Source organism: Lynx canadensis, chromosome D1, assembly GCF_007474595.2.
Source record: "Lynx canadensis isolate LIC74 chromosome D1, mLynCan4.pri.v2, whole genome shotgun sequence".
NCBI lineage: Eukaryota > Metazoa > Chordata > Mammalia > Carnivora > Felidae > Lynx > Lynx canadensis.
In genome coordinates this window covers 1764735-1780051 of record NC_044312.2, presented here as the reverse complement: position 1 = coordinate 1780051, position 15317 = coordinate 1764735, and the positions used below count along the sequence as shown (strand labels likewise).

Genomic DNA, 15317 nt, shown 5'->3' with positions numbered 1-15317 from the left:
GACGCTCCCTCCCCCCCAATTAAAATTCTGAATGATTACACTTTCAGCAGAAGAGTCAAAGAGAAATAAACTGCCTTCACCTGTGCCCCAAGGACTACGAGGGAAAGTGCGTATCAAAATTTGGTAGTAACTGTGGAGTGGTGAGTGTATATGTAGGACTCTCTCCTCAAAAAACAATTGTCACAGTTGGAACTTTAACATTAGTTTGTATGCACGACTTTGGAGGTTCTAATGAACTTCAAGAGGATAATTTAATTTGTATAGTTCCAGACTAGAGGTATCTCAAAGTATTTGAAGGGTGCATGATGGTGACCCAACCTAAACCAAACCCTAAGCCTACATTCTAAACTGAATGGTTCAATACGTTTTAATTCCAGGCTACAAATAGCTCCTTTGTAAGTCATGTTACCAAAATAATTACATGTCACGGCTTAACAAAAACCCAAATACTATATAAGTAAATAAGGCACTGCCATCAAATTATCATATACAATGTAGAGAAGAATCAAATCCACAAAGACTTCAGATACAGGAATAATCACAAGAAACCATAAAGCAATTATGGTAAATGTTTCTAGAACTGACAGAGATTCTTAAAATAAACAAGAACATCTGGAAAAGAAACAAACTTTTAAAAATTAAAAATTATTGGGGTGCCTGGGTGGCTCAGTCAGTTAAGCCTCCCACTTCAGCTCAGGTCAAGATCTCATGGTTCATGGGTTCAAGACCTGCATCAGGCTCTGTTTTGAGAGCCTGGAGCCTGCTTCAGATTCTGTGTCTCCTTCTCTCTCTGTCCCTCCCCTGCTCGTGCTCTGTCTCTTTCTCAATAATAAATAAGCATTAAAAAATGTTATTAAATAAAAATAGTAAGGGTTAAAATGTAAAACTTCCGTACTAGATTACATCTGGCTGAGTAGAGAGGGAGCGGACCAGAAGACACATGTGTAGAGTTTATTAAGAATGTATCACAAGGACACCAGGAAGTGGGAAACAAGAGAACTAAGACGTCTACAAGGTGAGTAAAGAGAAGAGGGTGGGCCGACTCCTGACTCAGGTTCCAGAAGAGGAGGAGTAGAGCAGAGTGAAGAGTCCAACTGACCTTGCCCACAGATGAACAGGAGCAATCTAAATTCAAAAGCCCATAAGGGGCGCCTGGGTGGCGCAGTCGGTTAAGCGTCCGACTTCAGCCCAGGTCACGATCTCGCGGTCTGTGAGTTCGAGCCCCGCGTCAGGCTCTGGGCTGATGGCTCGGAGCCTGGAGCCTGTTTCCGATTCTGTGTCTCCCTCTCTCTCTGCCCCTCCCCTGTTCATGCTCTGTCTCTCTCTGTCCCAAAAATAAATAAAAAACGTTGAAAAAAAATATATATAAATTCAAAAGCCCATTAAATCTTAAGCAAGATTTCAAAATGAATGAATTAAAGAGAGAAAGAAAACAAATCCATGCTGAGTCTCAGTAAAACTGCAGAAAACCAAGGCAAAGAGATCTTAAAAGCAGTATGAAAGTAAACATAAATCAAAGGAGCAAAAATGGACTTCTTAGCAGCAAAAGCAGAGAGCAGAAAAGAGCAGAATCATCTCACTGTACCTTCAATATAATGAGACAGTAACTGTCAATATGGAAAAATAAACATTTGAAAACAGAGGACGGGGCGCCTGGTGGCTCAGTTGGTTGAATGTCCAACTTCGGCTCAGGTCATGATCTCGCAGTTTGTGAGTTCGGGCCCCGCATCGGGCTCTGTGCTGACAGCTCGGAGCCCGGAGCCTGCTTCGGATTCTGTGTCTCCCTCTCTCTGCCCCTCCCCTGCTCATGCTCGGTCTCTCTCTCAGAAGTAAACAAACATTTAAAAAATATATAAAAACAGAGGATACATTAAAGGCATTTTCAGAGAAATAAGGATGCAAAGAGTTTCCCACGAAAGGACTCCTGTGACTTCAGGAAGGAGGGGAGGATACTCACCCGAAATGTCCTGGAGGCAGGAAGGAGTACAGGACAGTGAAGGCATGGGACCCGGTCAGAACAAGCATGAAGTGGAAACAACAGCCAAGACTGAAACACGTAACAGTAACTCCATATGAGGCTGGGGTTGTGTATAATGTCCTCAGCTTCTTCAATTCTCTTCCATATAAGTAAATATATTTACATTAACTTTGATAAGCTAAGTTGGTACGATAAACTATCTAGGATGCCACTAAAAAGGTAGAAAGCATGTACAATTTGTAAACTGTGAGAGAAAGACATCAGAGAAAACAATCAGTCCAAAGGAAGATTAACAAAGGAATGAAAAGAAGAAAAATACAAGACATAATAATACGAAGTAATCCAAAGTAATATTAAATAGATGAAATGATCCACTTAAAGATCACAAAAAGACCACCTATGGGCTCTTTGTAAGATGCACACATATAAAAAGGTCCAAAAGCTGAGAATAGAAGTATGAAATAAGATAGAGCTAACCAAGAATAATTAAAAGAAGGTTCATGCAGATTTACTAATATCAGAAGAAAAACACTTTAAGAGTTACAGAAAATTACTTTACAATGATTTAAGTTTAACCTATCAAGAGACAGTGTTCTGATTTTACATAACTCAAAAAGTGACAGTAAAAAACCATTTTATAAATGTATGAGTCATGAACACTTAAAAAACTTAATTTTGGGGTGCCTGGGTGGCTTAGTCGGTTAAGCGATTAACTTTGGTGTGGTCAGTTCGAGCCCCATATGGGGTTCTGTGCTAATGGCTCAGAGCCTGGAGCCTGCTTCAGATTCTGTGACTCCCTCTTTCTCTGCCCCTTCCCTGCTCATGCTCTTTCTCTCTCAAAAATAAACATTAAAAAAAAAGTTAAAAAACTTAACATAATTTCAACATGGCAGTCAACCACAGCAGAACACGTCTTCTTTTCAAAGATAACACACAAAAAAAGTTTCATAATGATATAATGGGCCATAAAGCAAGTCTCAACAAGTTTCAAAGATGCGTGTCATAGGACAGCATTCTCTGATAACAAAGAGTAGAAATCTGCGACTAAAAGTAACCAGGAGAGCCACTTATGAATAAAAACGCATGAAAGAAGTAGAAGTCATAACACAACTTAGAAACTGTTTAAAAGTGAGTAGCAATGAAAACATAAAAGTAAAAATTTGAGGGGTACAGTTGCAAGAGTGTTTAAATTAGGAATAGGAGGAGGGGGATCACTGAAGCAAACACCCAGTCAAGAAGCAAACACAACAGAAGAACGAACGAAGAGCACGCCTGGCTTGTGGAAGGGAGGTTGTTTCTCAGCTCCCATCCGCCCACTTTGCTTTTCTTCCTGTAGCTCTGTGATGCCCAGGCTGAGACTCCTGCAAATTGAGGGTTTCTTGCCAGCTGAGGCCCCATGAGGTTCAGCCACGTGGAATTTGCAGAGGAGAAGGGAAAACCCAGGGGCTTCTCCTGGGGGTGCTCCCGGCACCAGTCCTACAGCACCCCCAGCAACAGAGGTTCCAGCACTTCTCAGGGGGCAGCACCCTCCTGCACCTGAGTCCCCGCCCCTCCATGGGCCCCTCCATGGGGCTCTGCCTGCCATTCACCCCAGACTCCTCCCTGCTGTCCCCCAGCCCAAACAAAAGGTGGTTGCTTCTTGCAAACATGTGCTTCCAACTCTTCCTTTTTGTCTTTTCTGGCCATGCAACGTATGTATAACCAATTCCCTTGTATTAAATCATCTGTTGAAATACCTAGTGTGTTTTCTACTGTGCTGTCTGCAATGGGACAGAGAGAATCTAAGTTAATGTAAGCTACACATTCCTTGTTGTCAAAAGGAGTGAAACCTGTCAGGGTCTGGGGGAAGGAGAGTGGGAGTGGTGGTGGGTAAAGCTTTACTAAGAATTAAATTCCAAAGGACATCTTTCACCTGGAGAATCAATGAGACAGGAGATCATACTTGCTGAATTTTAGATGTTTTAGGAAGAAAAAAAAAGCCACAAAACAAAATAGTTCTAAGTACAACTGAGAAATGTTTTTATCCAATAAAGGTATATATTATAGATATATTCCCTACCTTAAATTTTCTAAAACTAGGACATAGTCATCATATTTTATAGGATTTCACCTTAATTAAAAGGGAAGAAAGTCGAAAAGCAGTCTGAGAAGAAATAATATATTTAAAAGATAATTTTAGTTTAAGAATATAAGAAAGTACTAGTCTTATTGTTTATTCTAGAATTCTCTATTTTACTTTAATTGCAATGCACTATTTTAAAATTAAGCTATTGGGCCTAAAAGATTAATTTGACAAACATACAATCTACCATCTGAAAAAAGAAATAGTAAAATAGTTACCAGATCAACAGGTTCAATAAAAATTCCGTCACCTATTTTTTCCCCAACAATTCTCCCAGCCTAAAAGAGGCAGTTTTCTGTGTACCTCTTATCATGTGGGTAATCTCAGTGAGAGGTCGTGGGAGTTCTCAAGCCATGTAAAGGAGATGTAAATTGGTCAGAATGTCAGTAATTCTCATCAGTTGTCACCATCAACCAGGTATTAAAAATTGATGAGATGTAGCTCACGCATAATCAAAATTTCAAAGCATGAACTGATCTTTCAAATGCAAACGTGCATAGTACTGAATGAAATTGGCTTCTCTATCTGTTATACTTTTCAGTATTTTGCTCATTAAATTGTTTTTCAAGTTACTATTTTTAGCAGAAATCCGAAGAAAAATGTCACAAAATAAGATGTTACTAAATTATGCATCTGAACTATTTAAAAAATGATGTGACATAAATTAATGATTAACAAACTGATGCCGAAAGTTACAATTACATATTTATATGCATTTTCTCCTGAAATAGATATAATCACTACTACAGTCACTAAAAATTTAGAGATTCCACCTCAAGCATGAAAGACTAAATTAAGAAAAGATCTTGAATACGGCCATGGTATCAGGACCATTAGGGCTTGTTATACTAAGTTTTACAAAGCTACAAATCTTTAAAGGACTGAGAACAAAAAAGTTTAATGTCTGAAGAGTTCATGCTTTCCAAACTGTTCACATCCATTTTTTTATTAGATCGGCACCAGAGTCCTACAGGGATGGATTCTACTTGGGAGATGTCTTGGACGCGTTTCTCTTGCTCCGCGCTCGCGTTGCCACAGCACTGGCGAATGACGTGTACCCACTGCAACCCGGTCCTGCAGAAGAGTCCTGACTGTCCATCCAGTCACTCTGCTCCAAGCATTCCGGTCCCTCACGGGTCAGACTAACAGACATGGCACACTCTTCCATCTCTCTGTGACACCACACTTTGTCTTTAACCGAGAGGATTTCTCGCTCATTGTGTAACATTCCCTGGCTTCCTTTCAGCAGAATTAAGCATTCCTTCACCTGGGCTCCCCCAAAACATTGTAATACCTCTATTTTTGAGTATTATTATCAAATCTTAATAAACCATAGCACATAGCATCTAAGAGAAACATCAATAAATACTTGATGGATGAAAAATGAGTTAATGCATGAATGCAGAGAAGAGGTTGACGTCCCTTTTTAAGAAAAAGCTAACACAGAGTCCAGAAGTGATTCAATTAATGTCTCCTAGCTATTTAACGGGAAAAGATTAGGACCTGGGTGACTCCCTTCTAATTACTTTTCAAAAAATTATTATTATTGCTTAGATATAGTTAACCTTTAGATTTAGCTAGTAATTAACCATAACCTCATAGAAATAATGATGAAAAACTAAAAAAGGAATGTAGTACTAAGTTGTTGCATTTGAAACATTTATATGCATAAATTTCAAAACTCTTACAAAACAGAATTCCTATTCCTAAGGGCCACATCTTAATTTGCCTGGTTTAAAATACGACCTTCATGAGAATTGTTGTGCAAGTTATAAATTAGTATTGGGAACCATGGAGAGGGAAAGGAGTAAAATGCAGGGATCTTATCTGGCCATCACTGGTGGCTGGCATGGCGAGCCTATTCAAGGATATGGAAACAGCCCTCGGAAACTCCTCACACACAAATCTGAGGTGGTTTGTGCACACAGCACTCAGGTCTGCTAGACTGTGGAAGAAGCTTAGAAGTAAGGTTGGATATGGAGCCATGCGGTGAAAAATTCTTTTTCCCTTAGTAAAATTAATGTGATAATAATAAGAAATATGATTTGAGAAAGTATCTATTAGAAGGAGAGTCAAATCTGGAGTTTTCTGTTATCCGTATGAGAGAACATAAGTCTAAATTATGACAATAAATTCAGGAAAGAAACGGAAGAGATAAAAAACAAATTGTAGCAGAATGAAGTGTAAGACACTTGCTACATTAATACGGCCAGTATGAGTTTAACATAATGGTAATTTTGAAATAATCTATATTTATCTTACATACAAAAATTAGAATGAAATTTTAAAAGTTACGCTTGTTTCCAGACAGGAGAGCAAACAAACTATGTCCCACCTGCGAATCCTGTCTTGGGCACAACAAGAGAACACTACACCAGAAGATGGGACCCTGAGAATGGGAACGAACATCTGGGAGACCCTTGTAAACAGTAGGGTATGGTGACCCACTGCCGAAGAGGGCTGGGCCCCAGGCTGGGGCAAGGCAAGGGAGAATTCAGGGTTGCTGACTTTACCACAGCCCTGAATGGATCACTGTCCAACACGTCACCACTTCAGGGCTAAAAACAGCAATATGAAGCCACAGTCATGGATAGCGAGGTAGTTGATAGGACACAGCATGTAGTCCAGCTGGTGTTGGAAACGGAGCTAAACGGCTTCCAGTACAAAGGCTGGCACTTGGAATTACAAGGGCTCAGATTATCAAACAAACAGATACAAACAAATCCACACCTGTTTACACTATGGTAAAACATCAGGATATAAGAGACAGAACATTCTTAGAGGAAAAATATTAATCAGTTACAAAGAAATAAGAATTGGATTAACAGTGAACTTCCTCAATAAAAAGACCTAATAACCTTATACGTAAAGGAGCTAGAAAAAGAACAAAAAATCCCAAAATCAATAGAGGGAAGAAAATATAAGATGAGAACAGACATAAATGATATAGAAACTAACAAAACAATAGATCAATGAAACCAGGAGGTGGTTCTTTGAAAACTCTTAGCCAGACTCATCAAAAAAGAGAGAGAGAGAGAGAGAGACGCACACAAAGGACTCAAAACCAGAAAAGAAACAGGAGTAGTAACAACTGACAGCACAGAAATACAAAGGATTATAAAAGAATATTATGAAAAATTATATGCCAACAAATTGGACAACTTAGAAGAAATGGATAAAGTTCTAGAAACACATAACCTCCTAAAACTGAAGCAGGAAGAAATAGAAAATTTGAACAGACCAATTACCAGCAGTGAAACTGAATCAGTAATCAAAAAACTCCCAACAAACAGAAGTCCAGGACGAGATGGCTTCACACATCAATTCTACCAAACATTTAAAGAAGAGTTAATACCTCTTCTTCTCCAACTACTACAAAAAATAGAAAAGGAAGAAAAATTTCCATATTCATTCTATGAGCCCAGCATGACCCTGACACCAAATCCAGATAAAGACAAGAAAAATAAGAACTATAGGCCCATAACTCTGATGAGCATCAATATAAAAATCCTCAACAAAGTATTAGCAAACTGAATCCAATTCCACATTAAAAAAATCATTCACCACAACCAAGGAGGATTTACTCCTGGGATGCAAGACTGGTTCAGTATTTACAAATCAATCAACATGATACACCACATCAACAAGACAAAGGGTAAAAACCACATGATCCTTTCAATAGATGCAGAAAAAGCATCTGACAAAGTACAACATCCGTCCATGATAAAAACCCTCAAGGAAGCAGGTTTAGAAGGAAAATACCTCCACATAATAAAGGCCTTACGTAAGAACATGCACAGGTAACACCGTACTCAAGGGTGAACAACTGACAGCTTTTAGCCTACGTTCAGGAAGAAGACAAGGATGCCCACTCTCACCACTTCTATTCAATACACTACTGGAAGTCAGTCACAGCATTCAGACAAGAAAAAGAAATAAAAGGCGTCTGACTTCATAAGGAAGAAATAAACTTCCGCTATGTGCAGATGATACGATACCATATGTAGAAAACCCAAAGGACGCCACCAAAAAAACTACTCAATAAATGAATTCAATAAGGTTGCAGGATAAGAAATCATAGAGAAATCAGGTGCAATTCTCTACGCTAACAATGAAGTAACAGAAAGAGAAATGAAGAAAACAGTGCCATTTACAAGCGTACCAAAAATAACCAAATACCTAGGAATAAACTTAGCCAAGGAGGTCAATGACCTGTACTGTGAAAACCGGAAAGCAATGATGAAAGACACTGAGGATGGCACAGGAAGGAAAAAGGAAAAACATACCGTGCTCATGGATTCAAAGAACAAATACTGTTAACGTGTGCAAACTACCCAAGGCAACAGACTGTGAGGTCTGTTTCTAGTCTTGGTAGCATGCTTGTGCTCTCTCTCGCTTGCTCTCTCTCTTTCTGTGGCGCACACACACACACCCCTAAGAACTTGCAATTGCCATCCAGCATGGCTGAGATACCCCATTGATCCTGTCTTCGTAACGGAAAGTGGTCCTTATGCTCGATCCAGACAGACCTTGAGCAATGTCGAACACGCCTGTCTCTTCCACACCCACCCATCTGATGCCACCTGAGAGGACGCGGACTCTCCCGCAGCTCCCAGTGCCAGGACTACATTTCACACAAAAGAAAGTTCACACATGCTTAGTGCCTAGGCACGTATAGGTGTGAGTGCTGGCCAACCATTCTCAGTGACGTATCACATTCAAGTTCACTTCACAAAGCAGAAGTCATTTGTTCTTCCCTGCTTCTGTTGCAGTTTATGATAAAACCAGTTCATGATTCACAAAGGCTGCAAATTAACCCAAAATGCATGGTCATTTTCTACTTCCTTCTTTCTTTAGTTTCAAACAATGTAAACACCACTCAGAAAGCTAAATCCAAACAATACAAACATAATCCCAAAATTATAAAATACAATTTCTTTGTAAAATCAAGCCTTCTGAGGGAAAAAGGCAGTCAAATTTCCCTGTATAATAAAGGACTGTGGCACTAAATGCATTTAACTTCCCACACTTCCCCTCCTGGTTATTAATTTAAAGGAAAGCAAAGGCTGGTTTAAGAATAGTAACTCTCCTGTGAACCAGTACAAAGAACGGATCAGGACCATGACTCCATATCAGGAATACGAGCAAGGTGATTCCTTGTACGGCCAGGGCAGAGGGGAGCACGGCGCAGGACACCAGGGCATGAAGCGCTGTCCCTGCTAGACGCCCCTCACACTGACTGTGTCAAGCTTTACCAGTGGGGCGATCCGAATGGAAGCAGTGATCCCGGTGAGCTGGGGTCAGTGCTTCCTGGGATTCCTGATGATCCCCATGTGTTGAGAATGTCATAACAACTCAAAATCACAATACTGTAAGGTTTGAGGATTTTGAATTTTTAGAAGCTTTTAACCTTTCTCATAGGTTCTGAAATTAGCTCTATTTGACATCCCTCATTTTAAAAGGTTAGGCCTGAGATAGAGGCATTTTTACACTAACACTAAACTGATGGACTGTATAGTTTTGTTTTTGAATTCGAAAGAATAAATCCCTATTCAATAAGAACAGGAACCACAATATGCTAACGACTGCCTCGTGAGCAACTACTCTATCATCTACCGTAACTACCCTACAATACAAAACTAAGTGGGTTCCAGCCGATGAACTGTTTCTCCTCAGCACTGTGAGTCCTGTGAAACATACCACCTTCACCAGCAGGCGCTGACTTTATAGAAGGAGGAAAGACAAGGCAAGCAGCGAATACAGTGACGTACAGCAGGTACAGGGGATGACCCGGCACATCACCAGGATATGACAATCACACCGGTCACCCCGCTTCTTGGGCTGATCTGCTTCTGTTACTATTATGTCCCCACCTCCTTCCAGGACACTGGTGTACATAAGAGGCAGATCAACACAGAATTTTACCATCAGGGAAGATTTGGGGATAAAACTGGAAAAAAAAGACAGGGAGAAAAAAGGGGGCCCGATCCGAATACTGTTCCAGTACTAACCTGGTTTAGTTTCTTCCAGAGATTGAGGACAGGGGACAGTTCGTTAGACCAGATTTCTCTATCAAATTTGCAACCAGCTGTTACTGATCTGCCCAAGATCCTCAACTGTGAAATAACCTAAAATAAAAACATAATAAGCAGAAAAAATTGAAAAGAGAGAAATAGTATGGGCCCAAAAATAGCTATATTTGTTTTATAAAAATAGAGACTAAATATAAACAAGTTTTAATCCCATCATCTCTATTCAATTGCCTTAACATGTAACTGATTTACTTAAGCAGTTAAAAAATAAAGAAAAATATATTTCAGTTTGACTGACTCAACTTTACAATTTCAACATGCTGATTGATTACAGATCGTTTTTCTGAAAAGAGGCAATGGTAGGAAAGACAGTAAATAGCATACCACACTACATCAAAGAGTGAAACAATTTTAAGTAATTATTTGTTGGTACAAGTCATTACAAACCCAAGTTTTCGCGCTCTGCATTAACGTTAAGTGGCCACGTAAACGTTTCCTCTGCACGAAGACTCTAATGAAAGACACACAGACAGGGGGCGGGGTGCAAACCAGGCGAGGTACACAGTGCTCCCCACTGGGGGCGCCCCTTCCGCGACCTTCTGCTGATCCCCATCGAAATCCACTCACACACATTTCCTAACACCGTGCTCTGCGACGTGGGCTTCGGCAACGATAACTGACTTGCTACTTCTCCAGCAACGAGGCAGAGGTAATGAGGGTACTGATACCGGGCTGGAGGTAACGGGGTGGGTACAAAATCAGCGCGGTATCTGCGGGCTGCTCTTGACAAGCACTTCAACTCAAGGTCAAAATTGTGCTCTCAAGTGCTTCTCTGACATAAAATAAACCCAAAACGAGAGGCATGCGTTTTCCAAAGCTACCATTTTTAACACCAACCTTTGCAGCATGCTGACTACATTTCTGTTTTATTTTTTGAAAAATAAAAGATGTAGATTGCAAGATTTGAAAGATGTAGATTGTTTTTCCTTTGTTAACAGATTGGGCTATATTTCATAGTTGTTGGATGCTTGTATTAGTAAAGTTCTTAACAAAATAAGGGCCATAAATCTTTCAAAATCAACACACTACTCAATTGTTAAACATCCACCATCATGCTGTAAAACTCAAGTTACTTCTACAGCTTTTGATTGATTCTCCAATCTTGAAAAAATCATGGTGATTCAGGGTTTCATTTTCTTTGTTTTTCTGATAAATTATTTTCATTTGCTCTAGCTGAACCCTACAACAGCAGCTAATTCATCAACTTTGCCACACCACAAAACACCGCTAGTTGGTAGTCAGAAGAAGTGCTATTTTAACTCTGGTAACATTCGCTATCACTTATTTGTATTTTAAATTTGTCAAACAAGCCAGGAAACAAATAAGGATGCAAAGGGATGTCTAAAGGAAAAGAGATGCAAACTTTTTTACAAGATGCTAAAAACTATTTTAAGAATAAAATACTTGCCAGCTCAAAAGGCCATGCTTTCTGTCCTAGAAAAACAATATGAGAGGTTTGCTTTTCCTAATAACACTATGATAATATACTATAATCTTTAACAAACAGATTAATAAAAAGAGAGTTCAAATACATAATGATATATTTTTACCATGAGAATAGACCTATAACTTAGAATTGTGGACCATCTTTTGTTCTTACAAAATCTCACATATTTATCTTTTTAAAAAGCACAGGTAATAAAATCTACCCATTATTTACATTTTAAACCAATTAAAACCTACGTTAGGGATGCCTGGGGGGCTCAGTTGGTTGAGTGTTGGACTTTGCCTCAGGTGATGACCTCACAGTTTGTGAGTTCAAACCCCGCATCAGGCTCTGTGCTGACAGCTCGGACCCTGGAGCCTGCTTTGGATTCTGTGTCTCCCTCTCTCTCTGCCCCTCCCCTGGCTTGCACTCTGTCCCTCTGTCTCCCAAAAATAAATAAATATTTTTTAAAAAGTACTTTATTTGCTAACACTCCATTAAAATGGTGTCAAACAGGGTGGGATTCTCCACAAACAACACATTTACTTTGTTGTTCGTTTTGCCTTCTCTTGGCATAAAATGCTTCCCTGGCTTTCCTTTCCTTCCCTTGTCTTCTCTGTGGCTGACTTTGTCCAGTACTAATGTTACACTGACAGACTGCTTACATTTTCTAAGTCACCTCTGGTGTCATCCTTCTTGGAATGAGAGGGAATCCAATATTTGAAAACAAACACTCTCAATTTACAGATGAGAAAATGGACTTTCAGAGAAACTGAACAGATTACGTATTTGTTTCCAGGGATGCGTCAGACGAAACCCCTGGAGAAATCCTGTAACACAGCACGTGTAAAACCACAATTACACAACAGAATCAACAAAAAACCTTTTAAGATTTATGACTGAAGTACCTGGAACATTAAGGGAAGCCTGTATTTTTACCATTAAGTATTTTATTTTAATCCAGTGTGGCTAGTGCAGCGTTCTCACAGTCTCATGCATACAATACCGTGATTCCACGCCCCCGAGTGAACCATGGTGGTGCAGCTCATGTAGACCTATGCATCCAGAAGGCAGCATCTGCCCTGTGACATCGGCCCCTCCGAAAGGGCCTGGAGCTTGCGTTGCTGATTTACTTGCTATTATGCGTGACTTTCACATTGACAGAAAAGTTGCACAAATAGTACAGAGAACTCCCTTCAGAGACTTCACCGTGCCCCCCTACGTCAGCATCTTACAATCAGCGCACAATGATCAAAACCAGGAAACTAACAAAAGCACAGTACTACCAACTAAGCTATTACAACCTCACCAATTTTTCCACGAATGTCCTTTTTCTGTTTGAGGAGAATCTGGGATCGTATTGAGTTGTAATTTATCCGTAGTCCCACCCAAAACAATGACAGTCAAGGAAAGGCTTTCGTACCCTTGACACTTGTAAGCCATACTAGTCAATCACTCTGTAAAATGTCCCCTATGTGAGTCCAGTTCCTAAGGGTCAGAGTTCCAAAGTTAAGACCCAGAAACCCAGATTGGAAAGACTGGGACACACGGTTTGCTCCACCACGGATTTGGGCTGACAGTGTGGGCTGCTGGAAACACCATCATCACGAACATTCCACACATCAACACCATCAAACTTCAGTGAATGAGACGCTGGAAGAAAATTACAGCAGCAAAGGCTTATGTTTAAAAAGACACAAAGTTTAAAACTGAGCCAAACTTAAATAACAAAGTTGAAAATGGAGATGGAAGTAAAAGGAGAAAAAAATATTTAATGAAAAGACAACTGATAGAAAATAGAGCAGATAAAAAACCAAAAGTCACAGGCACCTGGATGTCTCAGTCAGTTACGTGTCTGACTCTTGATTTCGGCTCAGGTCATGATCTCATAGTTTTGAGTTCTAGCTCTGTATCTCGCTCTGCACTGACAGCAGGGAACCTGTTTGGGATTCCCCCTCTCTCTCTTCCTGCCCCTCCCCTGCTCGTGCTCTCTCTCTTGAAAAAAAAAAAAGTCAGTTTACTGAAAGGACTAATAAAATAATCATGAGATTTCTGAGTACACTGGGTGATATAAGATAAAGATAAAATGAGTTAAGTTTATTTTAAAAATACAATTTTTTAAAAAAAAATTTAATGTTTATTTTTTGAGAGAGAGCAAGTGAGTGGGGGAGGGGCAGAGAGAGAGAGGGAGACACAGAATCTGAAACAGGCTCCAGGCTCTGAGCTGTCAGCACAGAGCCTGATGTGGGACTTGAACTCACTGACCATGAGATCATGACCTGAGCTGAAGTTGGACGCTTAACTGACTGAGCCACCCAGGTGCCCCTTAAAATCCAATTTTTTTTTTTTAATTTTTTTTTTCAACGTTTATTTATTTTTGGGACAGAGAGAGACAGAGCATGAACGGGGGAGGGGCAGAGAGAGAGGGAGACACAGAATCGGAAACAGGCTCCAGGCTCCGAGCCATCAGCCCAGAGCCCGACGCGGGGCTCGAACTCCCGGACCGCGAGATCGTGACCTGGCTGAAGTCGGACGCTCAACCGACTGCGCCACCCAGGCGCCCCTAAAATCCAATTTTAAAAGGAACATAATTACAGATACAGGGGTGACTAAAAAACATTAATGAGATTATTTTGAATAGTTTTATGCCATAAAAAGTTACAAATTTGGCCAACAGAAATTCCTAGGAATATATAAACTAATAAAAGAGCCTCAAGAAATAATAGCAAAACTAAATCAGGGGCATAGTTTAAAAAATTAAATGAAAAGTTAAAAACCACCGTCTTAACCGCAGACACCAGCAGTTCACTTGAGGGATCTGACGTCACAGGAGCTCAGATCGCACACGAACCCCTCAGGGACTAGAAACGAGGCAGCGATCCTCGAGTCAAGTAACAGAGACTAGGAAAAACACTACCAGAAATAAAAGATGCTCAAAGATCAATTTTAATCCTGAACACAGACACAAATAAATATCGATCAACCTCTAAAAAAGACACACATGACAATTTTGAACGGATGGTTTAATGACAGGAAATGTAATTCCCCACATAAACGGAGGAGAGGAAAAACTGGAACCCGCAATGGAAATCCTCTGCTGTGCCTGCTCCTAGAGGGTCTGCCCCACCACCTGTAAGCCGGCTCATCTGCCGACACGCTTTGCCTAACAGACCGCGGCAGAAGCGACACGTGACTTCCAAAGCCTTCACTTGAAGAAAACTAGCAGTTCCCGCTCCGGCCTCGGGGCCCCGAAACAGCACACCAGCCTCTGTGAGAGGAAACCAAATGTCCCCAGCCGGAAGCCAGGGTCATCTGCACACATGACTAGGCTGCCTCGGGCCTCCCAGCCCCGTCAGCCCCGCAGATGCGGGCAGCCTCGTGTGCAATGCCAAAGATGGACGCGGAGAAATTACGCAGCCTCCCCTCAGAATCCTAAAAAAAGTCATGCAATAAATATGACTGTTTCAAGTCACAAAGTTTTGGGATGGCTGGCTGTGCAGCGAAGACTAACGGAATCATCAAGAAAAGCAGAAAACTCCTTGAACCCATGCTGTGGGTTGAGCGTCTGCACTCCCAGCGAAATTCAGAGTTAAGTTCGCGTCCCTAGCATTTGGAGATGGGCCTCTGAGGAAGCAGTTAAGGCTAAACGAAGTCCTATGCGTGGGGCTCTGAGCTGACAGTGCCAGTCTCCGCAGAAGA

At 40.6% G+C, this 15317-nt stretch overlaps 1 protein-coding gene across 3 annotated transcripts in view; it reads right to left on the bottom strand.

The window, feature by feature from the left end:
- Positions 1 to 15317, bottom strand: part of DYNC2H1 (dynein cytoplasmic 2 heavy chain 1) — a 341058-nt gene that overhangs the window by 92719 nt on the left and 233022 nt on the right. For all 3 annotated transcript variants that reach the window (XM_030333927.1, XM_030333929.1, XM_030333928.1), the window contains exon 83: positions 10112 to 10228. In XM_030333927.1, coding sequence (XP_030189787.1) covers positions 10112 to 10228 — 117 coding nt within the window. The remainder of the gene's footprint in view (positions 1 to 10111; positions 10229 to 15317) is intronic.